At 36.4% G+C, this 27,753-nt stretch overlaps 3 protein-coding genes across 4 annotated transcripts; all 3 read right to left on the reverse strand.

Moving 5' to 3' along the window:
• Window positions 1-530: 530 nt before the first annotated feature.
• LOC110939638 (heat shock 70 kDa protein 16) lies at window positions 531-4,195 on the reverse strand. The gene is made up of 8 exons (XM_022181213.2): window positions 2,931-4,195; window positions 2,639-2,833; window positions 2,444-2,539; window positions 2,170-2,358; window positions 1,938-2,084; window positions 1,730-1,855; window positions 1,028-1,140; window positions 531-891 (listed from the first exon to the last, which is right to left on the reverse strand). Exons 1-8 carry the CDS (start codon window positions 4,092-4,094, stop codon window positions 669-671), a joined length of 2,253 nt encoding a protein of 750 aa, XP_022036905.1. The 5' UTR covers window positions 4,095-4,195; the 3' UTR covers window positions 531-668.
• Window positions 4,196-8,666: 4,471 nt separating this feature from the next.
• Window positions 8,667-13,098, reverse strand: LOC110939639 (polyadenylate-binding protein RBP45). The gene is made up of 7 exons (XM_022181214.2): window positions 12,711-13,098; window positions 11,039-11,513; window positions 9,600-9,655; window positions 9,394-9,524; window positions 9,203-9,299; window positions 8,963-9,133; window positions 8,667-8,902 (listed from the first exon to the last, which is right to left on the reverse strand). The coding sequence occupies exons 1-6, from the start codon at window positions 12,990-12,992 to the stop codon at window positions 8,963-8,965; spliced, it is 1,212 nt and encodes a 403-aa protein (XP_022036906.1). The 5' UTR covers window positions 12,993-13,098; the 3' UTR covers window positions 8,667-8,902.
• A 935-nt stretch (window positions 13,099-14,033) lies between these two features.
• LOC110939640 (abnormal spindle-like microcephaly-associated protein homolog) lies at window positions 14,034-23,871 on the reverse strand. Of its 2 annotated transcripts, none has more exons than XM_022181216.2 (21): window positions 23,349-23,871; window positions 22,297-22,624; window positions 21,734-22,208; window positions 21,565-21,650; window positions 21,338-21,451; window positions 21,078-21,266; window positions 20,398-20,463; window positions 20,266-20,316; window positions 20,050-20,172; window positions 19,854-19,967; window positions 19,661-19,768; window positions 19,366-19,489; window positions 18,981-19,106; window positions 18,289-18,465; window positions 17,224-17,930; window positions 16,394-16,571; window positions 16,074-16,297; window positions 15,794-15,983; window positions 15,093-15,318; window positions 14,841-14,996; window positions 14,034-14,311 (listed from the first exon to the last, which is right to left on the reverse strand). In XM_022181216.2, exons 1-21 carry the CDS (start codon window positions 23,702-23,704, stop codon window positions 14,224-14,226), a joined length of 4,206 nt encoding a protein of 1,401 aa, XP_022036908.1. In that variant the 5' UTR covers window positions 23,705-23,871; the 3' UTR covers window positions 14,034-14,223. The 2 variants fall into 2 exon arrangements, with proteins under 2 accessions (XP_022036908.1, XP_022036907.1); XM_022181215.2 differs by having other exon boundaries at window positions 20,266-20,319.
• Window positions 23,872-27,753: the final 3,882 nt, after the last annotated feature.

Here is a 27,753-nt window from a genome sequence, read left to right on the forward strand (position 1 = left end):
GGTCAAGTCGGGTCGGTAGCAGTATGTTTTTAATGGGTCAAGTATTTTTAATTAGTCATGTGTTTTTAATGTTGAAGTGTTAAGCAAGATTAAGTTAGTGGGTTAATGGGTTAGTGGCCCTAATTATTAGTTAGTGGGTTAGTGGGTCATTGTTTGTTCCTATATATTGTACGTTTTCTTTAGAATGAGATGAGGGTTTTTTTTAGCAGCAAACACATTCTCTGTACGTGAGTTTTCCTTGTGTGATTAAAGCCTTCAAAACCCAACATTGGTCAGTGGCGGACCCAGAAAATATTTGTTGGGAGTGCGGATGAGGTGTTCAACCATATTTTCAAGGGGTGCGGTCGGGTTTTTTTGCCTAAAATATACGCTAATTTTTTTTTCAAGGGGTGCGGCTGCCCACCCTGGCGAAAGGCTAGGTCCGCCCATGCAGTTGGTGAAAGATAAATCTCATGTTTTACCCCAAAACAAACGTATTAAATTAAAAAAAAACAGCACGTAATACAGATCGAGTACTTGGCAAGGAATGATAATCGGCCAGTTTTCAAAACAGATTGATGAAGCAAAAAGGTAGCATACACATATATGGTTCAATATGGAAAACTTACCAACTATGAAAAAAACCTGAACATCATGTGCTTGTTTGCTTCCCACCAATCTATAAAGATTTAGTTTTGGTCACTATGGTTCGAGTCCACAGGTTGCTCCCTTTGGTTCGAGTCAATGGGTTGCTCCCCTTCAACGTGTTGGCCACTATGCTCCGAGTCCACAAGTTGGTGCCTTTCGTCCAAGTTAACATCTGAGTCCACGGGTTGCTCCTTTTGGTCTGAGTCTACACGTTCATCACCCTTTGGGGAGGAAGGTTTGGATCTCATCATGTCTTCGCAACGGCTGAAAAAAAAATCTAGCATAAGTAGCAGGTAATGTGAAAAGCCAAAAGATTCGTTGTTTATGATTCAGTTTACATTATTTAAAATTGCATACAATCAATTCTAATAAAACCAGAGAAAAATCTGTCGACGCTAACCTCCCAAATACTTTTATGACGTTATTGATGCGACTTGACAAGGTCGTTGGAGATAAATTCTCGGTGAGACGATTATTAAGCCACTGCTCAGCTCTAATACATTCAAAATTGACCTGCAAGAAAGAGTGTCGAGTTACTTTGGCAGCAACAAACCAATGTCATAAGTGATACTCAAAAACAATTTTAATTAAGAGTGAATTTCAAGGATTGTCCTTTATCTTTATACCCATTTTCAGGCGTTGTCCTTTATGTTTAAAATTGACGAGTTTTGTCCTTTATGTTTTCATATCATACACGTTTTGTCCTTTAGGCCTAACCCAGTTAGTTTTGTCAGTTAAATTTGGTCATGTGCTTTGCACATGAGGGCATTTTTGTCAATTCAAAGGATGCAGAAGCTTTGAGCTGTAAATCTGCCGTTGAATTTACCTTTGAATTGACAAAAATCCCTCATGTGCAAAGCATATGACCAAATTTAACTGAAAAAACTAACTGAGTTAGGCCTAAAGGACAAAAGGTGTATGATATGAAAACATAAAGAACAAAACTCGTCAATTTTGAACATAAAGGACAGCGCCTGAAAATGGGTATAAAGATAAAGAACAATTCTTGAAATTCACTCTTTAATTAATGAGAGGTGAGAAGTAACGAATTTTGTGCATTAAGGAGTAATGTATGAACAAAAGGGGAAACTTATAGTTATACCATCTCTTTGATGCTAGCTGGCAGTGAATCAGCCCGCAAACGATATTTTGCGATAGAAGCTCGCAGAGCTTTTTCCGCATTTGCTCTCACATTTTCCTGGTATTTATTTTCAACCGGTTCCAATAACTATAAAAAACAAACGTGATTAGATGCGTGTACAATGCTACCTAAAGAGATCAACAATTTAAAAGTAGCAAAATCTTCACACCTTTTTGAGATCTTTAAGTTTTCCTGAATAGTCCTCTTCAGATTCATCATCACTGTCTTCATACAGCCAATCTTCGGTCTCCTTCAGACTGTTCATAATTACGTTCTTCTCTGAATCTGTGGCAAAGCTCTTGTAGGCACTCGAAAGCTAAATCACACGCGTTCTGTCAGTTTATATACAATCCAAGAACTAAAATGACAACTTCACGAGGCTATCGTAACAGAACAAGTACCTTGCTACGAGTGTCATAGACAAACGACTCGAGGGTGTTTCTTTGGTCCTTAGATTGCTCCACCTTGAAATCTTGCTCTGCCAAGATCATTTCTTTCTTTTGAGCTTCATGTAACTCGTCACGTGTTGTCGTGACATACATATTCTCAGAAAACGGAAGATTCAACATACGACCACCAGGGAACATCATCTGAAGCCACAAACACAATTAAAGGACAAATCGTAATGCTTTTAATTAATCCAGGTTCAACATAGGTGTGACATGTGATACTTACTCTCGCACAACCTATTTCAATAATTCCATGCTCGTTAAGCAACACTCCAAATTCGACGTCCACATTCTCTGCACCAGAACGTCCAGACCGACCAATCTAAAAGAATATTTTAATTTATCTCAATGTATGAATTGGCAAAGAGTAGCAACATGCTATATTATAACAAGCAATAGAACACGAACATGAGATTCTCACCTTGAAACGACCGACTAAACTTGATATTCCTGTAGGGAAAACCGTCTCGTTGCTGTATGTAACTTGAATAGAGAATTGGGTGTTTCCAGTATGCACCAACATATGTCCGTTTGGAAACGGACTGCCTTTTGGAAAGAGAACAAATTCATGGTTTGGTAAAGGGACTACTATTGAGTAAGGAAATGAATCCTGAACCTGCAAACAATACAAAAATACATAACATAAATCCTTAACAACATAATAGATGTACTAAAACAAGGATTGACGTAAGCCGGGAGTTTTATAGAAAGACCTTATATTCACGAACTTGGAGAGTCGGGCTAAGCATTGCACACATAAGAGCACATCCTCTTGCAACACACTCACTAGCATTTAGCGTTCTCGACAATTCTCTCCGGAAAAACGAGGTTAAAACTCTTGTTATAGCTGGTATCCGGGACCCTGAACCAACAAGCTCAACAGTAGATATCTTATCAACACTCAAACCACAATCTTTCAAAGCCACAACACAAGGAGCAATAACCCTCTCCAACAGTTTCACCGACAATTTCTCAAACTCTTCCCGAGTTACAACTCCTCTCACATCCGTATCACCAATCAGACACTCAATACTAATCGGCGCCTCTGCATTCGCACTCAAAACTCTCTTCACCTTCTCACACGACGCCCTGAGCCTCACACAAGCACGTGCGTTACCACAAACATCAATCTTATACTTTTCATTAAACTGTGAAGCAAAATGTTTGAACAAAACTTCATCAAAACCTCTACCTCCCAAGTTCCGATCAAACGCGTGGGCTAATATCTTCATCCCCCCTTGTTCAAAAGCCGCAACGGTCACCTGAGTATCACAATGCCCAATATCAACAAAGGTTACAATAGTCGGTCCCGTGTTACAGAACTCAGTCTTGTACATTCCATAACCCAATGCAATGGCAGTACCATCATGCAACAGCTTCAAAGGCTTCAAACCGGCTATATACGCAGCATCGAGATACTCGCGCCTCTGCGAGTCCGTAAAATACGACGGAATCCCAATCACACAGTCCACCACAGGAGATTCAAGGTCTTTCTGAGTTATATTTTTCAAATGTGTAAACAACATTGCTAAAATCTCAACCGGTGTAAACCTCCATGTGGTTTTGAGGTACTCTAACTCAATCAACACACTGCCACGTGGACCCTCAGTGGTAGCAAAGGGTAGCAGTTTAAGTTCTTCATGCAGTTCCTTATACTGTTTTCCGATCAAGCTTTTGATCTGAGAAACGGTTGATTTTGGATTTGCAGTGGCGAATGCAGCACCTGAAGAACCTAGAAACCGTTGCTTGTCTGCGAATGAGACGACTGCAGGTGTCTCACGCTTCGATTCATCGTTCAACAGTACGTCGATTCCTCCATGCTTTGCAGCGGCGATAACACAACTCTCGTTACCGATATCGAACCCGATCACACTCATATTTGAAGTCTGAAAACCGCCTAAATCGTCCAATATAAACAATGAGTTGTGAATGCTTAAACCCTAGATGAGATGATTCAGGAACAGTATTTGCGAAAACTTGTTTGAAGGTGATAACATGTAAAATTAGGTCTATCAAGTATCAACCATAAAAGTCGAATAGTCGTCGAAGATTTCGGTTTTTTTTTTTTTTTTTTACTTTTAAAGTTGGAGTAAATAATAGTTTGCGACGTTTTGAAATTCGTATATGTGTTGTTTTTTTTTTTTTTTTTTGAACGGCAATTCGTATATGTGTTGTAATTTTAATTTTGATAACATCTAACGATTACGAATTACAATTTATACGCATTGTAATTACGAATTACATTAATAACTCTATAGACCATTAGACCCATATATACTTCAAATATATCTTTATGCTGAGAAATACTTTTAGGGGTAAAGATCCTCTATAAATATCGTACAAAATGTACGAAATACATGAAAAGGTAAAAAAAAAAACGCGATGATATTTTCGTAATTATTTTACTCGTAATTACCCTACAGAATCAAATTACCATACAAGATCAAAATTATCCTCATTTGTAAACTAATTATGATGCTCTACAAAATTACCATACAAGATAAAATTACTCTGCAAAATCTTTTGTAGAGTAATTATAATACTCTACAAAATCACCCTACAAGATCAACCCTAAAATTTCATTTTACAAAATTATTCTACGAGATCAAAATTACCCTACAAGATTATTTGTAGGGTAATTTTGATAATTAATATACGATTAAATAATTACGAAAAATGTCACCGCATTTTTTTTTTTTTTACCTTTTCATGTCTTTTGCACGTTTTGTATGATAAGGCTTTTTTGTGTTTGATCTTTTGCCATATTTAATATTTTTAGTTAGGAGTATATCTACTAAATCTTTCCACCAAAACTATATTTACTTCAAATTGTATTTGATCTTTTGCTATATTTTTAGTTAGGAGTATATCGACTAAATCTTCCCACCAAATCTATATTTACTTAAATATATCTTTTCTTTATAATTTATAATATACTGATAATATTTTCTAAATAAAAAAAATACAAACAAACAATTTTCATTATTCAACCTGTATAATACATAGTTAGTAGGTATAACTTGATAAGGCTTTATTTGTAACTAGATTATTAGACCCGTGTACTACACGGGTTTAAGGATATAAATTTGTAAATTATTTAATTTATATTCTCTTCGTAAATTTATATAAGTGAATTCTTTACCATAGATGATGCAACAGTTGGTCATGTGTAAAAACCAATTCTCTTATAAACAAACCAACTTTACATAAAAATTGTCCTATACTTTTATTTATCGTCATGGCAAAACATTGGGCGATAGGAATCTATCTCTTTTCAATATAAATGAAATATTTCTATTTGGCGGTATTAAACGAAATCTAGGGATAAATGTTCAAGTGTTATTATTACTTCCGGAGGATAATATGAGTGCCTCAATAACCTAGTCACCTAGTGATAGGACCTGTAGTCGAGTTCGTTACATAAACTATTCTTTCAATGAATATTTCTTAATAATGTCACTGGAACACTGACCTTTGTTAATTATCAATGGTATGGCAAGCCTAAAAATATAACTCTATTTAGGACATCCAGTGAGTATCGTCTTGTATCAAAATTAGTATGAAGATATTATATCATTAAACGCGTTTGTTACATAGGTCTAATAACATTAAAAGTGTTTTCAAAGCATGGAAGTAAACCGGTTTTCAAATATCAGATTAACCTATTATTTACCTTTTTTATTATTATAATATAAAATAATAATTTATTGTAAAGAAATTTTTTTTTAAAGAATAAGAAGATGTTGTCACATTGACATTATATGAAATTGTTTATTATAAGTAGAATTGATACTAATAACTAACTATATATTTTAGATAAGTCAAAATTAAATAATTAATATCTAAGTAAACAATAAAATATTTATTAGTATTAAGTTGTTAAGGAATTTTTTATTGTTTTGTATTAATTAATTAAATAATTAATAATAATAATAAATGTGAATTGAAGGAGAAAATGACATATGGCTTTAAGTAGGCTTTTGTTTAGTATGAGAATGCCATGTGGCATTATCTATATCTTTTTATTAGTATTAGATTATCTTTATTGTATTACACATATAACTGGTTAATTGATAAATAAAACTTGCACATTTTCATTATTTTATTTTTATAAAAGTTTTGGTAAAATGATACATAAAACTTGCACATTTCATTATTTTATCTTTATAAAAGTTTGTAACATTAGCACGCATAATAGATTTGCCCTCAATCAAGCAAGTTTGTAAATGCGTTTAAAAGGTGTGGTGAAGGGTAATTTTTTTTTATTATTCAGTTCATTACTTATTGCTTTACACATCTTTGAAGAGATCAAATTCATACTATAATTTGCATATTTAAATTTTGAATTATTCTGATGATCGCTTGAATAACTCATTTGAGCCAAAAACAAATAGATCTGAAATTATCACTTATAAGAAAACGACATTAGGTCTAGGTTCAATATGTATGAACTCTACGCTAAATGAGTTTGTATTGTAAAAAACAGAAAAAAAAAATATGATATGATTCAACCTCAGACCCATTTGAGAGCCCTCACAGCCCAGGCACAACGACGCAAAATAGAGATTTTAGGCGCAATAGAAAGGAATGCCTAGGCACCCAGAGACGAGGAAGGGCGTAGTAAGCGACGAAATGCTTCGGGTCTGGAGGTAGTGCCTCCTAAGAGATATGATAACTGCACCATTCAAGATAAATATTTGCATCCGGAGATAGATGGGCGAAAGATGGACGAAATATTCATAAGGTTTCAATTCTTTCACTAGTCTCAGAAGCTCTTTGAGAAGCTGTTGAGAGTAAACACTAAAAGAAAAGGACCGGGAAAGGCGGCGACATAGGAACCACGGGACCCCTACTAGTAAAGGGAAAACGGAAGTGCGCTACTGCGCACCAGCTGAAATACGCAGGGAAGTACCTATCTGAAAGGAAGGTAACGGCTGGCACATAGATGGAATCAAAACGAACATCCCTCTAACCAAAGATGCATCGTCAAGTGCCATCCTTTTCCATTCCACTACTTTACATGTTAGTTCGTCTCTGTCTTCGTCTTTCTGTCTGCCGATTCAATTGATGCTGCTCGTCCGTCAGTATGGCTCGACGTGGGTCCCTGTTCTTATTCCTAGTTCCACCTTCTTGACATAGTTTCCGTCTCTTGAATACCAACTTTCTGCAGGGGTGTCTTCTCTTCTTTTGAGAGGACAACTCGATCAACTCGGCCCCTGAGTGAAAGTAGGACGAGGTCTGCCCTTACACTTCCTGTTAGTAGGAGTGGATTAGTTAGAGTCGGTCCGTTCTCTTGTTTCAGAAGCTAGGGAGGCCAAAAACAGGAAAAAAAACAAAAACAAAAGATTCTTTTTTCTTTTTTCGATTTTGAGTTCTTTTTAGAAGAGAGAAAGAGTAGAAACAAAGGGTACGCTCTCTAGAAGATTTGCTCGGAGCTGTTCACTTTCACTCGGTCGACTGTTCCTTTCGTGCAACCTGCTTTTGCATATGCCTCCTATTCTTTGTACAAAAACGATTTCATTAAACGACTTATCTGAAAGAAGGCTTTGCAATCAACGAATTCTTTGATTTGAAAAGCTCCTTTCCTAATCGACCTTCCGCCTTCCGTTATTTGATCTTTTTATGGATCTTCTTATCTTATTAAGTAGTTAAATGAAGTATCATCTAGTAAACTCCAGATCGTTGCCCGAACTACCCTTCTCAATGCCTGTTTTCTTACTTTCATTTCTATTGTAAATCTAACAAGAATTTACAAATGTGTTAACTTTGTTTTCGGAAGTGAACTTCGCCATAAGTTTTGTTACTATATTTCAAAGTATCGGAGGTGGGTCCGTTGAATGAGGGATCAAGAGACAGATAGGGGGAGAGCACCTAAAAAGGTTCAAATGAGAAATCTCTTAAGTGATCATAGAAACTGTAGCAGAAGTCATCTATTGAGGACAGGACTAGGCAGACGGAGGTCTAGGAGCTTGAATAGCTTACTGAATTAATGGCTTTGTGGTCACCTTCTATTCTGCTTGTTGGAAGGTTTCTCATTTTTTTGCTTTGCTAGAAACTTTTGAAAAAGTCTTCAAATAGCCATTCATAGTTTACGAAGGTTATTATTCCAGTACCAAGTTCATATTCTAATTGCAGGATCCACAAACGAGACTGAAAGTCGAAGTGGACTACAACTTCGACTGATGCGGACGCGGTTCTCTCGTCGTGAAAGAAGTAATGAAATCGAGGCTCATGATGGAAACGAGGGGTGGCGGAGCACCCCGATAATGATAGCTGCAGTTTTGAGTTCTCAAAACAACAAGATCGACCTTTTGTAATTTTTGTTTTATAAACATGAGTTAACATAAAATCATCTTTAACAATTTCAAATATTTACACACTACCTTATTCTTCATTGGATATACTGCCCAATTTTTAAACCTAAAACCGTAGCCAAACGGGTTTTCTTATGAAAGTAACAAATTATTTCACGAGTCAAAACACACACACACAACCGGTGAAACATTTAAATAGAGCCAAATGGCAACATAACATAGCAAGTAGCATCAGCAGAATACAAAAAAAAAAATCAGAATAAACCACAAATAACTTTAAAAGCAGCACATAATTTACTAAATAATTTTAAAAAGTCTTCATGTGCAGGATCCGGTACAGCTCAGCCCTCCATGCAATGCCATATCACTCACTGCACACCCAAAGCTTGCTTTTAGTTCAACATCAAGTAAGCACTCAAGGTAACGCTTACCTATGGCTGTGGTTGCTGCGATTGTAGCTGCTGTTGGGGCTGTGTATAGCCACCATATCCCGCTGCGTAGCCTCCGTAATACATACTAGGATCTTGAGCAACTGGTGCAGCATATCCATATGTTTCATACCCATAGTATCCACCATTGTACTGGCTTTGTTCTACCTGAGGCTGACCAAATTCACACACATCAATCTCAACTTCTTCGCCACCAAACACTCATCACATATTCAAACAAACCTGCTTATTGGAAGGACTACGGCCCCATGAAAGTCTCACAGTTTGTCCACCAAACTGAGTTCCTTGTAACGTTCTTAATGCTTCCTCCGCACAGCTTCTGAAAAGATATACATACACGGAAATAGAAAAGACTTAACAGCAAAAATAGATTTGTGTTCCTCAATCGAAAGAAGTTCGAAAATATCACACACCTATCAGCGAATTGAACAAACCCACACCGCTTGCCCACAGGGATCTTCACATGGACTATCTGTCCGTATTGGCTGAACACCTGCTTAAGATGTTCGTCGCTAACATTAGGATCCAACCCACCAACAAATATCTGCAATGAATATTTTAAACCTTCAGTTTATTTTTTATAACACACTGTGTTATAATAATGAAAGAAATTACTGACAGTTGTATTATTTGGATCATCGTCATTCTGTGTTGCTTGAGTATTCGGGTAGGAAGCTGCAAATATAGAAAATTTGAATGAAAGATACTCCAAGGACACTAAAAATTTGTTGCCTCTAGTTTAACACATAAGCCCGGGGGTCAGTAATGGCAGAGATGGAGGCAGGAATCCAACAGTGAGTGAATGCACCAATAGACTGTGAATGAGAACAGGAAATTGCAATGTACGGATACTAAACCACAACATTAAATCGGAATGGTGATATGGGAAATAACCTAATAGAGTTACAAAAACGAATAGCAACAAGGGTCATTCGTTGCAACTGCATGAGGAATGTATCGACACACAAAACCATGGTATATTACGTTTAATCAACCAAAAAGTGGCGAACACAACAGATGATCCAATTAAACAATGAAATGATGCCTACAAAAGGTCCCACGGTTCCTTCATCCTCGTGCCCTTCAATTAGGTTGATCAAATGTTGTCGAGTGTCAAACAATGATAAGTTCTTGTTGCAAGTACGGTTACAGTGAATTTTAAATTACACAATGCTAGAATTAAGTGTGATGTAGACTGAAGGTTTGACTTCTTAATTCTAAAGTCATGTGTGACACATGTTTTCTATGTTTGTCTGGCAAGATATCAGATATACAGCTAAGAACCGTAAGTACAGATCATGGTAAGTAAAAAACCGACAAGCTCGTCATCATGACAAACTTGTCTATTATACAGCTGAAAGAGAAATCTAAAAACTGGCATTGGTGAACTAAGTTACATAAATGAAAGCAAACATTAAGGCTAAGAAAGAGGGGTACAGATCCAAGTAAGAAAGTAAAAGAAAGGCGGTTTAACAATATAAAAGGCGATTTAATGGCTGTTAAATGAAAAAAACGACAAATGTGTTGAACAACGATGAATAATGTAACTTGACTGAAAGGAAAGCTCAATATTAAAAGACTTGAGAAAAAGAAACCAACATAACATAATTTTGCCTTGAGGAACTTAAATAAATGGCAAGCGAATTTAATGACATAAAATGGAAAACTGACCTAAGCAAGGCCACCCTCTATAGGGTAACAATTTCTGCTGAAATCATTGCCAGGCCCTTATATGATAGAGCCTCTCGATGCCCTGCTTTGAGACAATACGAGTTTTATAAGTTTTTGCATATCCAATGTTTTAATAGAATTAATGCCGGTAATTCTCAAAGCACGGGAAAGAAATGACGACGTTAAGCTCGTAATACAAGAACCGACCAAAATCGCGAATGGATAAATCATAAGAAGCTTCTTAAGAAAACCAAACATAGAGTCCAAGAAACCAATTAAACAAGAATCATTTCACAAGGTACTAAACGAATAAGACATAGATTAAGAACCCAAGCAGATAAAATTAGCAAACTAAATTGTGAGAGCGAGTAAAGCAACAGCATGTACCGTTTGGATATTGTTGACTGCCCACGTTCTTTTTGTTAGCAGCTGGTCCAATCCGCATTGGTCTGGTTGAGCATAATCTTCCATTCATTTCAGTCATAGCACGTAATTGCTCACTCTCATCTCCAAATTTCACAAAACCATAACCTTTTGTGCGTCCTGTTAGCCTATCAGTCACAACCTTAGCACCCTTAACAGAAGGATAATGCGCCCTAAACGTCTCCAGCAAGGTATAGTCCGTAACATCAGCTGCCAAATCCCCCACAAATATAGTGTAATCGGGTGTGTCATCTTGTTTTCTTTCACCAGCACCAAAGGAAGCCCAGTTCAACCTAAAGAGCTGCTCAACATTGGGCATCAAAGTACCATTATATGCCTGTAGATGCCTTTCTGCAGCTGCTCGGTTAACAAACTCAATGAAACCATAACCCTCAGATTGACCAGATTGCTTGTTACGTATGACTTTTGCAGAAACCACCTGCAAGCCCAAAGGATATATTATATAGCTTTACGATAACAAGCAACAATAGTAGTACAATACAACACACTCCAGTTTCACATAGATATACAACGCACAGTAATCACTAAAACATATTAGCATATTCCAATTATACTAAATAAGCAAAAACCAACTGAAAACCCAAGCAAAATTGGATCAGCACATTACAAGTTTACAACACTTCCCTACTTGTGACATTTATCATGTACACATACCACAAAGTTAGTCAAAAGGGTGTACCTATCTACACACCATTTTGCCTATTTACACACCAAAAAAGGTGTTTTTTGTCCTTATATGCACACCCTGCAGTGTCGAACTGTGGCCAAAACGCGGCGTTTTGGTCCGGTTAACCAGACAAAGACTGACGGGTGTCTGACGGGTCTGTTGACCGGACCAAAACGGCGAGCTTTGGCCGCGTTTTGGTCCTATCAACCAGACAAAAGACTGACACCCGGTCTGGTTGACAGGACCAAAACACGGCCAAAGCTCGGCGTTTTGGTCCGGTCAACAGACCCGTCAGACACCCGTCAGTCTTTGTCTGGTTAACCGGACCAAAACGCCGCGTTTTGGCCACAGTTCGACACTGCAAGGTGTACATATAAAGACAAAAAACACCTTTTAAGGGTGACTATCTACACACTTGGTGTGTAGATAGTTTGGCCCTAGTCAAAAATACAATTCTAATTCTAGTGTCACAGCCAAGTTACACTAAAACATATACATAAAGTGATCAATGTGTAAAGCACTAAAAGCTTTCCATAAAAGTAATAGGTTGTAAATAGGGCTACAAACAAACCGGACTACCGTTCGTATAAGAAACAAATGTGTTCACATTTCACAAACTGTCCGTGTTTGTTCATTAACAAAATGAACGTGTTCATGTCTGTTTGTGTTCGTTTGTTAACTTATTTTAACAAACGTTCATGAACACAACGAACACAAACAAACGTTCATGAACACAAAATGAAATCTACATCTTTCATGTCATGCCTGCAATTTAAATCAGTAGACATGACATGATACAAAAAGAATACCATACGTGTACCAGCAATTACTCCAACTTCTATAGAACAAATAAACTGTAACTATATAATACGATACAAATGCAAAGAAAAACAAGAACAAACTAATAATAATAATAATAATAATAATAATAATAATAATAATATAAACCTCTCCGGTCTGAGCAAAACAGCTAAGGAGATACTGTTCATCCATCCAATACTGCAAATCTCCGATCCATAGAGTACGGATCTCATCGGCGGTTGCCGGTTGAGGAGTCGCACCACCAATCGAAGCTGATAAGGGTGATGTGTAGTGTTGAGGAATTGTGGCAGCCGGTGGTGGTTGCTGGCTATAATTATACATTTGTTGCACCGGTGGTTGTTGATTCATCATCATCCATTGTTGCTGCTGGTACTGAGGGTCCATCAGTGGCGTTGTTGCAGGTTGCATTTCGTATCGAATTTACAGAGAGATTGAAATTGGGGACGAAACGGAACCCTAATTTAATTTAAGAAAGAGAACAAGAACAAAATAGAAAGATCAGAAAAAAATGGATGATGTATAATACTTTACATATCACCCCCCTTGTTAATTAATTTGTTAACTTTTTTGACATGTATAACTTTATAAATAAAAATAAGAGTTAAATGTCATTTTAGTTCCTGTAGTTTGGGTCATTATATTAGTTTAGTATAAATGTTTCATTTTTCGTCTGTGGGTCCAAAAAGATATCACTATTGCCATTTTATTCCACTGGGTTAACTTCATCTATTTATTCTGTTAACGAGAAAAACAATTCGGTCATTTTATATATAATTCTGTTAACTAGAAGGGCAATTCGGCCATATAAAATGACCGAATTGCCCTTCTTGATAACAGAAAAAATGAATGAAGTTAACCAGTGGATTAAAATGGGAACGGTGAAACCTTTTTGAACCCACAAACGAAAAATGAAACATTTGGACTAAACTAGCAAAATGGCTCAAACCACAGGGACTAAAATGACATTTAACTCTAAAAATAAAAATAAAATTGTGACCCAACAAGATTAATAACTATTTTATTGAGGTAGAAATATATTAGATGGAGCGTTTATAATCAATGATGTGTATTTAATGTGTATTTATGGTTTAAAAGCTCGAAAAATAAGTGATACGTTTAAAGTAGACTTTGAAAATCACATTTTAAACTACGGATTTTTGATTCATTGCTTGAACAAATGAGTTTCTCCGTACTTTGGAGAGTCTGGATTTCTAACTGCCTCTCATCGGCTTAATTATCAGTCATTGTAAATGGAGCATCCACAAAAGAGTTTCAAGTAAACGGGAGGTTAGGCAAGGAGACATCTTCTTGTTTATCCTAGCTATGGAAGCTCTACATGTAATAAAAAATGCATATGACTTGGGTATATACCATGAAATCATTTGATTATAGGCATTGGTTTTATGGTTATTATAGGCATTGGTTTTATGGTTATTATAGGCATTGGTATGTAACTTTAAACTCATTATATCAATACTCCAATTTACACATTCATCCAGAAAGCACTAGAGCCACAATCATTTGATTAACACCAATCAGTTGTTCATATAATCAAACTAGATTTCTCGCGAGAAAACAAGACTTCTTGAGAACTAAAAACACAAAAACCACAACAAATGCTTCCGAGCTGGATTTGATCTTAACCATTAGTTATGAGTTTCAAGATTTGAATGGCTTCTTTCAGTCTTCGGTCCATCGGTTCCTTTGTTGCTGGGATTCGTTGATTCCTACATAAACAAAAAAAATAGCCCGGTGATGAATACTCAAAATATGGTCTATTGTTCCGTTGGTAACCAAGTTGGCACATGAAGATTTTCAAAAAGAAAGATATATACAACATTTTTGGATATATATAACTTAAAATATGGCCATTTTCTCCTTTAGAATCCCTTGTATTCAAGCTTGTTACAGATAACCAAATAGATAAACCATGAGACCATGTGGCAGTCCAGTCAGCAATGGGGCATTATTGGGCGTTTTTACAAAAGGGGTGTAGTGGGGATGTGGGGCATTAGGTTTGTAATAAAATAATAAAATAAAAAAACAATTTAATAAATGTTATTGGACATAACAATGCAAGCTCAAATCTGATTGGACAAGATCTCCCCCCTTTGGCGTGATTTATAAAACGCCTACACAAAAAAATTGCCAATCACGCCCATGCGTAATGGCTAGGGGCGATATTGGGGCGTGTTTGGCAAAGAATTTTGATAAAAAACGACCGAGTACGAGTGGTCTGATATTACTTATTCTTACCTCTTTTCATTGCATGCTTTCCTTTTAAGATCTTCAACAAGATTATTCAATCTCTTCACTAAAGCCATTAAACCACGTAATCTTTCAACTCCTTTTTTGTTTGAGCATATCTTTCTTAATACATCAGCTGCAACGAAGTACGAGTCTTCTTTGTTTCTGCACCCCCCAAAAGTAAGATGATTAGAGAATAACAGAACAAGAACCGTGCCAACTTTATAACAAAAACAGTTGCCAAGAAACATCTTTACGGACCGTATGAATTCCCAAAGAATTATTTGACACGATCCATTCGTGTCAATGAGCGCTTCAGTCAAATGGGGATAACGTGTGAGGTTTCTAAAAATAGAAAGTGTGTGTCTTAACACCTCTTGATCAACAATGCTTCGACTAATTGAACGAATTAATTCAAGTAGTGTATCGATGGCCCCTGCGTCCACAAGCTTCTCACAACATTTTTGAGAGTATTTTGTAGCCATATCTGTATAAAACAATAACTGTAATATTAAAATCGCAAAAATAAAAAATATAGAGTTAATTGCCATTTTAGTCCCTGTGGTTTGAGCCATTTTGCCATTTTAGTCCAAAGGTTTCATTTTTAACATCTGGATCCAAAAAGGTTTCATCGTTGCCATTTTGGTCCAACTGACTTAACTCCATCCATATCTGTTAAGTCTGCCAAGGGCATTTTTGTCATTTCAATTTTCTTTTTATTAACCCTTTTTTCTTTATTGCTTTTTCTTTAAAATGAAATGACAAAAATGCCCTTGGCAGACTTAACAGATATGGATGGAGTTAAGTCAGTTGGATCAAAATGGCAACGATGAAACCTTTTTGGATCCAGATGTTAAAAATGAAACCTTTGAACTAAACTGGCAAAATGGCCCAAACCACAGGGACTAAAATGGCAATTAACTCAAAAATTTAAATGACCATAATAAGTAAATTAGCTTTACCAATAGTTGCACACGTATGAAGGATGCCACTAACACTCTTCATGTTTTTGAGATCAGAAAGTGCTGCAATAAGCCTGTTTATAATTCTCATGCCATCGTCCACATTTGCAGCAGCCTTTTGCACCCTTAACCGTATATCAGCTACCTTTCCTCTTGAATGTTTTCTCTCAATATATCCTTTCCAATACGACTGTAAAAAATGATTTATTGCAATACGACTGTAAAAAATGCTTTTATTCTGATACATAATGAACTTATGAACAAAAGTTATGTTACTCACTTGGATCACTGCAATACGATGTTTGCTCTGAGCTGCTTTTTTCCTAGCGATCCATCCTCTAACATTTGACTGAATCAAGGCCGCTGATCGTGATCGTTTTTGGGATTGGGTTAGTAGTATACCCCGCCACCACCTCTGCAACTTCACCGTAGAATACTCGTACAACTTAAATTCATGGCCATCTTTTGTGTGGTCATGATTGCAACCTGATATTGCATCACTTTCTATACAATCCAATGTGTCAATGTCAGTAACATCAAAATAAACATATACCAAACAGAAAGAATAAGCAATGTGATGAGCCAACAAATAAGACGTACCTAAAAGCCTCTTTCTGATAATCCATCCCTTGACAAATCTCTGAATTACAATAGCAGCCTTTTTATGACTATTAAATTCCTTGAAGCATTTTAACGACCGTAAAGCACTTTGAATCCTCGTTGCAGCTTCCTTTTGCAACAAAAACCCCCTTCTCGTCAACCAGCCACGACAAAATCTCTGTTTTAAAAAATCATCAAATTAGTAGTGACGAATGACCAGAAGAATAGCATAACCCCGACAAATTAACTGTTTCCATAGTTTAAAAAACAGCTGAGGCGTGCGCCTCAAGGCGCGCCTCGAGGCAAAACGGCCAAAAAACGATTCTGAGGCGGGCCTCAGGGGGTTTATGTTGTACGTGCGCCTCAGAAGGGTTGAGGCGCTAAAAAGGCTGCGCCTCAGGGGTTTTTGATACTTATTTTTGATGTTTTTTTAATTTTTGTGTCAATTTCAAGCAATTTATGTCTTTTTTATGTGTGTTTTTGATCATTTTGATAAATTTGATGATGAACTTAGTTAGTATTATTATTTTTATAAGATATATAATTATTATATTTATTTTTTAATTCCGCCTCGGGCTTACGCCTCGGTTCGCCGCGAGGCTTACGCCTCGTGAGGCGAAGGGAAAACGCCTCAAAACTCGTTTCCGTTCTTTTAAACCTTGATTGTTTCTACTAAAAAAGTCGGAAAATTATTGTCTTTGGTAACAAACTTGAATGAAGTCAATGCATGAAGAAATGGGCCAAATCTCCACATTTATAAATATTCTTAAGTTAGTGACATGGATTATTATTTCCACGCGTGTGCATGAACAAATTAGAGAAAATCTTACCTGGATCAACACGATGGAGCGTTTACATCTATATGCTACTCGGCGAGCAATCCATCGTCTTGTATGACACTGAATAGTAATCGCCGCCTTTATTTCAAGTTTGGACTGCTTAAATTTCCTCAAACCTTTTATTGACCGATGTAACCTTTGTAGTTTCATAACTGCTTGCTTCTTTTTCAAGAAACCGTTTCTTGACAACCATCCACGACAATAACTTTGAATTTTTGTTGCTGCTTGCTTCTGACTCAAGTAACTCTTTCTCACCAAAAATCCACGATAATAACTCTGAATTATTATCGCTGCTTGCTTCTGATTTATAAAATTCTTCCTGATTACCAATCCACAATAATATCTTTGTATCTTTGTTGCTGCTTGCTTCTTATTCAAGAAACGCTTCCGTGATATATGTCCGCGATAGTGACTTTGGATTTTTGTTGCTGCTTGTTTCTGATTCAAGAAACTTTTCCTTAATATCCAACTACGATAACAAGCTTGAATTATGGTTGCAGTTGATTGTCGAACATATGCGGACCTTGCTGCATGCCCTCGAATGCATTTTTGAATCATAATTGCAGCATCAGTTTGATGCTTTTGGACAATCCAATGCCGTATGGCACGTTGAATGATTACTACGGAACGTTTGACCTTAATGAAAGCATGCCTGTCAATTAAATATCTGGAAAAACTTCTTGACAGTTTTCTTCCATCTGTAAAAAATCAAAGAGTAAATTTCTGTTTTCGTCCCTGAGGTTTGTCAATTTTAACTAGTTTAGTCCAAAAATCTAATTTATAACAAATCCAGCCCTGAACTTTGCATTTCTTAACGCTTTTCATCCCTAAGGGTTGCTTTTCAATTAATTCTTAGGGATGAAAAGCGTTAAGAAATGCAAACCTTAGGGATTGTTTTGTTATAAATTAGATTTTTGGACTAAAGTAGTTAAAATGGACAAACCTCAGGGACGAAAACAGAAATTTTCTCAAAATCAAAAATGAAGAATTGGATTGGAAATATAAGAAATTAACAAAACATAAGTTAGCTAATAACGAAGAGTATTAGCTTAATACCGCATGATTGTTCTTGATTCTCGATTGTATTGAATTTTGTAGTGGCTGATGTATTTTTCACCATTACCCAAACACGGATAACAGCTTGAAGAGAAGAAACTGCATTCTTTATCCGTGTGTAGTTTCGGTAGTTTACCAATCGCCTGAAATGAGATTGTATGATTGTTGCAGCAATTTCTGAAACCAACACGAAAATATACATCAATATGTTAAAATCTTAGCAATGTATCTTTGCTTCTAATTTTTTTACATGTGTGTGCATGTTAATTAGAGTAACATGTTATAATAAGGCTGCACGGTATGGACCCGTCCCCCACCCCGTCTCGGTCCGGCGCCGGCGTCAACCCATCCCCCCCCCCCCCGTCCCCGTCTTCAACGTCAAGAATTGGACGTCCAGGACGATCCAACATGGTGGGCCCCCTTTGTTTCTGATTTGTACATTAGGCTTCAATACTTGTACATAGGGCATAGAAATTAAAAAAAAAATAAAAAAAGTGGTGGGGTGGGATCATCCTCCCATACCCTCTAGTTTTGTGGGATGGACCATCCTTGGGAGGACTATGATGTGGCGCCTACGTGGCGGATCATCCTCCAAGGGAGGACCATCACCATACCCTCTAGCCTAATTTTATTAGGCAACCAACGAGAAATATTATCAAGGTTACTAGATATAGAAAGTTTAGACTAAAAACCTCGTTGTTTATCACTTGATTGTTTGCCAAGAAATGCGGTGTAAACCGGATTAACATTAGCTTTGCTGTTGTGCTGAGCCATTTCTTTCCACCAAGCCATGATTGCCTTAAAATTTCTTCCATTATCTACATGAAACGATAATAATAATAATAATAATAATAATAATAATAATAATAATAATGATAATAATAATAATAATAATGATAATAATAATAATAATAATAATGATGATGATAATAATAATAATAATAATGATGATGATGATAATAATAATAATAATAATAATAATAATAATAATAATAATAATAATAATAAAACTTTCTAGATCAATTCGGAAAACACAATGCACCCAACTATGAGAAAAAAAAATAAAGCAGTGAAAACCTTCATTCTCATTCTGATAAGTTTCTACTTCATGTTTGTGACATCCGATGAGTTGATCTCGCCTGATACATTTTATCTCTGGATTTTGATTATGGCCCAAAAGTTTATGAAAATTAATCTGTCGCTGCGATACAAAAGAATAATACACTTCAATGTTTAAGGCCATTTGAGGATTATGAAAATTAATCTGTCGTTGCGATACAAAAGAATAATACACTCTAATGTTTAAGGCCACTTGATAAGAAGGTATTTCAAGTTACCCTTCGAAAGGGTAGTTTGGTCATTAGTTCATTACCAAATTTCTCTTGACAACTAGTTGGGATGAGAGGAAAACCAACAAAATGATCACTCCCCGATCACTGCAGGCTCCTTTACATTCAAGTATATCACTAACTTGCAAAACCTAAACATTGAGAACGTGTATCAGGACAAAATTCTGATTGTTTTAAAAGTAAACGTTAAAATAAGGTTATAGAACAATAGCATACCTCTGGAAAATTCCCCAACAGTGTTGTCAACTTTTGTGACAACAGGAAGTTATGCACTGCGTCAACATAATCTGAAGCTGACATGATCGACGCTCCGTTTGTTTCTTTTGGATCCTTAAAGTTCACAAACATGCAACAATGAACAACATGAACATGAAAACAAATGAAACAACGTTAACATGCCAAGGGTACATACCATGTTAGAACTAGCATCACAATGTTCCTTTTTAAAATAATAATCAAGCAAGCACCACATGGCCTTTCCATCAACCAAGGAAGTGAAACTCTCAACCTTCAAATCATAATTATCACAAATTGCCTGCATAAACGAGGAACGGTAACATCATTGCACAATTCAGTTTCACACGATACAACGATTTCATGCATGGATAATAATTGGAAATAAAATTACCTTAATCCACTCAAAAAGCATATCCAAATGACTTGAGGCGTTTGGAAGCGTCTGCTAAGACAGTTTATAAAAGTTAAATGATCATTATTAGCAAACAGACAATCATGTTACTTGCATGTGTAGAATGCATACCACTTCGGGGCCATTAATTTTAATAATTTCATCAGATATAAGCTCATTATTGATCAAAAGTGGCAACTGCAGGTAAAGCACAAAAGTCAGATATAGCTCAATTAGAAGAAATGATCATAAGTTTTTACTATATATATATAGGACAAAGATCCGTTAGGAACCACCTTTTATTGCGAGAACCGCGAGAACCAATGTGAACACAACCAAAATGCCTAAAAATAGCTAAAAAACACACAATTTTTTTTTAATATTTTTATAAGAAAATCGCTACTTTTAGTAGCCAAAAAAAAAAAAAAATTTGGCTACTAAAAGTAGCGATTTTAACATAAAAAATAGTAAAAAAAAGTTTAGATTTTTTTAGGTTTTTTGGGGGTTTAGTTTTTAGCATTTTAGCTTGGGGGGGGGGGGGGGGGGGGGTAGGTTTTTTTCAGGTTTTTTGGGGGTTTTAGTTTTTAGCATTTAGCTTGAGGGGGGGTTAGTTTTTTTTTTTTTTTTTTTTTTTGGGGGGGGGGGGGGGGTAGGTTTTTTTAGCTATTTTAGGTTGTGTTCACATTGGTTCTCGCGGTTCTCGCAATAAAGGTGGTTCTCGCATGAACCTTAGCCTACATATATATATATATATATAAACCAGCAATCTAACATGAGTAGCCTTTGGATTAAAGTATAAGATATCAACTAACCTGTAGATGAACAAACATGTTCCATAGCAATGAGATTATGAGCTCCTTATCTCCATTAACAATATCTTCCGTTATTATCTCGGTTCCATCTTCGTCAATCAATGGAACTCCAATCTGCTTCAGATACTTTAGGGAAATCTCACAGTTCACCAAATTTTTCTTTCGATCATCTGATGGAACGACTACTTTCTGCCCGAAAAAGAACACAAATAAGCTTAAAGTACCTATGTTAAGTAGCTTAATTGGAACCAAAATCTAACCTTAAGAATAGAAGGGTCATGTCGTAAGAGTTGAATGACTCTACAGAGGAGAACTCCGTCTTGTAAATCATTAAAAAGATTAGTCACCTTGAACACATACTTGACAAGAGGATTCTGCAAGATGTAACATGATCATAATCATGGTATATAGCCTCAATACGGAATACGGGTATGTATTTCGTTAAAAAATCGGTATAAAGTCCTAAGTTAAAGAACATGCGACGTACTTGTTGATAAGAAACCTTGTATCCCATAATCATGAGTTGTGTAAGAAGATTACCAACTCCATGCATCACCTCAGGTGATAAAAAATCTAAACAAAAATAACAACCATTGAGTTGTGCACATTAAAGATTCTCGCATAGAAAAATAATGATAACAGATTCTTCGATTTACCGGAAATCACTTCAGAACTTGAGCTGATAGTAGCTTGAGCTGTGAACAATAAAGGGGACCCACCATCAAGCCCATCTATACCATAACATATAGGCAAACTGCTCTGTGATTTAGCTCGATCAAGTATAAGTACTAGCAATAGAATCCTCTTCAATATAACATTCCCTAATTTTTCATAATAACCCGGTCTGTACAAACCGTCAACCAGTTTGTTATAAATGTAGGCTTTTGCTAGTCCAGAATGCGAGAAAAACAATTTTTCAGAAACGGTTTTCAGAAAAGAAAGCTCTTTCTCTGAACTTGTGTCTATGTTTGGATTCGGTAACAAAGATTCACCACCAAATATGATGTAAAGCCCAATCCTTAACCAAACAGGGTTATAACTCATTAGAATCTTCAAGGCATTCTCCTTCATTCCAACATCAGTAACGATTGGGCAGTGGGCCTTCATCTTAAGTCTTCCTTCATCAATATTCTGAAAAAATAAATATTCAGAAAGATTATTGCGACCATCGTTTTAAATCTGTTACTAACATAAGCCCACGAAAAAACAGAAAACAAACCTTTGTAACATGAGTCATAGCATCAAGAATCTCATGGCAGTTACTTTGGCTCAAGTAAACCGCCATTCTTTCTTTCAAGTCATCCAAGCTACAAACATCTCCAAGTGAAACCTTCAAATGGGAATACATGGAACCCGAGAATTTATTTCCCTTTTTACCTTTATCAACCCATAAAATATCCTTCCTACGCTTGGGCCCACGCCACTCTCGGTCAATGTCCACTCCACCATGAGACACACTATCCCTCTTTGCACCCAGAAACACCCCATCTGATGACACATCAGACGATTCTTCACCCGTAAATCTTGATACCTCAACTCCACAAGACCTAAAAGTTTCATTAACAAGTCAAATTAAAACTAATGACAAAGAAAGCACAGTTTTATACTTTTATGGATGTGTGTTGAAACTTGAAAGTGATTGTGTGATATTGAATAATCATCATTAGCTAACTATGCAGTTAATGCGGTAAAATATCGGATATCGGTAAAGGACCGATATTTGAAATATAGATTATCTCGGTGAGATACTGGTGGGATATCGGTAATTTTAATATAATGCATAATTTATATATATAGCAATTTAACACCAATAATTCAGTGATATATCAGTGATATATTGGTTATATCGGTCAAATATCGGTGATATATCGGTTATATCGGTCAAATATCGGTGATATATCGGTTATATCGGTCAAATATCGGTCAATATCGCCGATAATATCGGTACCGATATTTTGACCGATATTTGACACCGATATTTTACTAAGGGACCGATATAACCGATATTAACTGCATAGTTAGCTAATCACTTTCAATAAGTAACAGATAAAATTAAGTTATGTAAGTAACTTTACTTAAAGTTTCACTATCTGTATTACTACATAAAACTGATTAATATATGTCTAAATGATAAGATAATCTATGAAAATAAAACTAATCAAATTTTATTCACAAAAAAAACCACATAAATCTACAGAAATTAGTACTACAAATTTAATTAACTAAGAAAAAATCAAACTACAAAGGATGTGAAATTAACAAGGTTACAACCTAGGGTTTTCAAACAAGAAATTGAGCCAAACTGTAAGAGACTTAGCCAACGACTTCAACGACTTCTCTTTGTTCGTTTGAGTCTTCCTCGACGATTTCGACTGCTCGAGTGCAACCGCTTTGAGTTTCTGAGCAGCAAGAGAATATCTAGGGCGCGGACGAACAGTGGAGTAAGACGATTTAGGTGTTTGTTTAGAAGCAGTGAAGAATTGAGGACAAGGAGAGTCAAATTTGGAACTAGGGTTTGTTTGAAGACGGCGTTGTGGTTTGGGGGTTTTGAAATTGGAAATGTCTCGGAGTAATGATGAAGGTGGATTTGGTAACGGAGATGATGGAATTTGCTGTTTTGGTTCCATTATTTTGAGGCTGTGAGATCGGATCTAGGGTTTTGTTGTGGATTCCGGTGAGTTTTGAGGTTTGAATTGGTGTCGGAGAATGGGAGATTGGGTATCGGACAGTGGGGGGTAAAATATTTGAATTTGATTTGAATTTGAAAGGGTGGTGGTAGCCGGTAATAAATTGTAACGTTACTTTTTTCTTATGCATAAATGCCTTATCTTTTTATATCAAAGTTTAATATGATTAATGTCATGATATGATGACATTTTCTCTTTTTTTTTTTTTAAGGTGTAGATCGATTAGAAACCCACTATTGACTGCGCTTCAACCCTTTTTATCGGAAGCACAATCACCCGGGTTTGAATGTGTAACACCCCGAAAACGCGTTTGGTAATCAAACCACGTTAATACTAAAAGACGGGTAAAATACCGTTAGTGGTAAAATTTACCCGGTGAATATTAGGATTTTAAATTAATAAACCTAATATTAAATAAAAGTTGTATAAAGGCTTTTGTTAAAAATAAAGTTTATAGGAAGCCCGAGTTAACGGGACTTAAAATAAACTTAGTCATAAATTCCCCAAACCCACTAAGTTAACTAGGAATGTTTAACCTAGTTAATAAATGGGAACGTTGCTATTAAAATAAATAGGTTGTGGCCTACTTAATAACGAATCAAACACGAGGGGTTAAAGTGTGATAACCTGAAAGGTTATTTAAACAAATCAAAACACAAACATACACATACGTGTGTGTTCTAGATCGAGCAGGGAGGTTCCACAGGAGCCAAAACCCTAGTCTCCCACAAATCCATCAGATTGAAGGGCCAAACGAAGCCCAAATTCACAACCGAACGTAAATTAAAGATCACCCGAACAAGAGGATCATAAGTTGACGCTTGACAAGCTAGGTGAAAGCTTGGGAAGGAAGCGGGTCAAATGTCACACCCCTAATTTCCACGTGTCACCGGTGGGCCCGGTGGGGGATTACGTGACGTAGTTGATATCATCATATGTCAAACAACACAAATTATAATGCACAGCGGAAGCAAATGAAAATAGATTTATTTCAACTATTAATTGTAATATCAAGTATCACAACCAGTCAAAATAGATCCACAGGCGGATCGAAGAAAAAGAAAGAAATTGTTCAACAGATATATGCATCCCAAAAGCTTGCGAGACTCTACGATGCTAAGGAGAAACCAGCCTATTGCGTATAGCACCTGCACTTAATCTTTTTGTGGAAAATACGTCAGTTTGCACTGGTAAATACAATTTAACTGACTCATTTTGAAAATATTTAAAAATTGGTTTTAAATGCACAAGGCACAAAACATTTTATAACTTGGGAATAATTAATCAGAGTTAAACTTGTAAAAGATTTACATGTTTGTTAACCGTTCAGTCGCCCGAGTCGTATCGGGTTTAAGGTTAAATGACACACCACATGGTATAAGTCCGCGGCGGGAAGCCAACGTTAATACCTTAAAAATAATGGACATAATACCGGGTGTACGCCTACACCCGGGTGTCAAGGTCGTGGCCAAAAATGATGCCAAGGATATCCGGGACATGGTCATTAAGCTCCCAAAGGCATAAAACAAACAACACCAAGTTTTTAAACGGGTCCCATTGATAATACCCAACTACTAATGAGATGGGGTCAATCGCCCGACCAAGCGGTATTTTATATACCGTACCCCCAAGCCCGTATAAGGGGAAATAAGTTAAAAGTATTTACCTGAGCAAGTATAACCACAAATTCAAAAATGCACGTGTCTTTTACTGGGCTCCTATTCTGGAACGAAGGTTATAATAACCTATTAGAATCCTAACGGGTCTTTTAGCATAGCCTAAGCTTAGACCGGTTAGTTTCGAAGAATAAATATGGTTTAATCGCGAGGAATGCGAAAACCGGGAAGGAATGTGATTTAGACCCTACAAGCTTGGATACTTGTATAATATGGGTAAACTAAACACATTCTGAATTTTGAGACTTAGATGATATGGTTTGACCCGTTTCGGCTAATATGCGTGAACTAGTCACATAAGCCGATCCGAACGCGAAAGTGCGTAACGAGTAACCATATAAGTCATATGCAAGTTTTCCTGAGATTATATGCACCAAATATATTGTAATATCAGTAAGGTATGTCCAAATATGCCCCAAATGTTTTTATACGCCAATTACGCCTCATAAGGGCATTTTGGTAATTTTACATAGGCTAAAAGGGTAAAAACGGAAAATCTGAGTTTCCAACTTTAGTCTACTGTTATAATATATATTTTTATAAAATATATCAGTAGGTATTAGACCTTTTATATATAAACTCGTTCTGACATATACTATGTCGTAAAAATGCCTAAAAAGGCGATTTGGAGCCATTTCCGAGTTTTAAAAGGAAAGCTGATATTTTTATATTTCCAGAAGGCTCAAAATATCATATTTAATATAACAAATCAGTAGGAAAAGGTTTGGGGTCAAAAGGTTATGTAAAACTCATTTTATGACCGTAAAGGGTAAAACCGGCATAAGCCGAAATAAGCTTAGAACCTCTAGTTATGCTCAGCCTAAAAATGAATAAAAATCTTTAAAATTCCCAAAATATTATTATATAACAGTGGGTATAAAGTTTTGGTATAAAATTCGGGTTTAGATAGGTTATGCGTTAAATACGCTAATTATTTATTAAGAAAGCTTCTAATTACGCTAACGAGCATAACTCTTAATCTAGACCTCAAACTGATGTCAAATTTTGGGGACAACTTTATATTTCAGTAACTAAGGTGTCTACCCTTTTACATTTTCAAAAATTATAATTTTTGGACATTCGGGCATAATGGTCAACATATGGGCATTTAACGGAAACATGCATATGAACAAGATATCTAATGAACCACATTGTATAATCACAGGAGGATATACTAACATGTTAATAGGTTCAAAAGAAGCTCTAAGGTATTTTTAATCTTGACTAAAACGAGTCAGAACTGAAAGTCAAACTATGCGACTTTCGGTTCCGAACCGGGTCTAAACAGAAAATTGTCGAGTTGAACATGTTGGAACATGTTCTTATACTTATTACCAAGTTATATTAATGTTCAAACAGGTTACATACAACCTACATTGCTAATTATGCGTTAATTCGAAATTAAGCATTCTGTTGACTTTTTATAATTAGCTTTGACTCGACAATTGACATGCTTAGAGTGGGAATCTGGAAATACCCTTTTAAGGGTTTGTTACCCACTTAATTACCTTCCTAAAAGTATCTTTAATTCGTGATTAGACAAAGCACATTATGCTTAATCACGAAGTCAAACCTTAATTACGACGGTTTGACTTTTACTTAATTAACTAAGCTAGAAAGGATTAAAGATGGTTAAGGACACTTACAAGAGTCCTAAGATGGATTAGAGAGCCTAAGAAAAGAGTTGGTGACCAGAGGAGCTCCAGAAAATCCTTAGCCAAAGTTCCAAAATGAGCACGTCTCAATGAACAACTTGAACTCTATTTATAGTGAACCCAATGCTCCAAGATCATGCCAAGCAAGTCTAGGGTAGTTACAAGATCAACCCAAATGTCCCTAAGGGTCTATATACTGCCTAGGAAGCCCATAGAATCAGAATTTTACGTTTTAAGTCGGTTAAAGGGCTGGACAGGCAGCTGTCCAAAACATACTGCCAGCGACGGTCTTACGGACCGTAAGCTTGAGGCCTTACGGTCCGTAAGGACCTCTTGCGGACCGTATACTACATGATTTGCGGTCCGTAACCGACTTTACTGAAACATGGTTCAGGTGCCCACCTTACGGACCGTAAGCCTAGGGCTTTGCGGTTCGTAACCGATCCATGCGAAACATTCCCAGATACCCTGCTTACGGACCGTAAGCCAAGGGCCTTGCGGTCCGTAAGCGATGGCCAGAAGACAAAAGTTTGCAAACTTTTAAGTCTTGACCATGCAACCACAAAATTCGAAACATGCATTTCTTTTGCAGCTTGTGGGACCACTTACACAGCCATTGCATGAAGGGAAGACTCTTACATGTTCCCCATTCCATTTA

Source organism: Helianthus annuus, chromosome 5 (genome assembly GCF_002127325.2).
Source record: "Helianthus annuus cultivar XRQ/B chromosome 5, HanXRQr2.0-SUNRISE, whole genome shotgun sequence".
Lineage (NCBI taxonomy): Eukaryota > Viridiplantae > Streptophyta > Magnoliopsida > Asterales > Asteraceae > Helianthus > Helianthus annuus.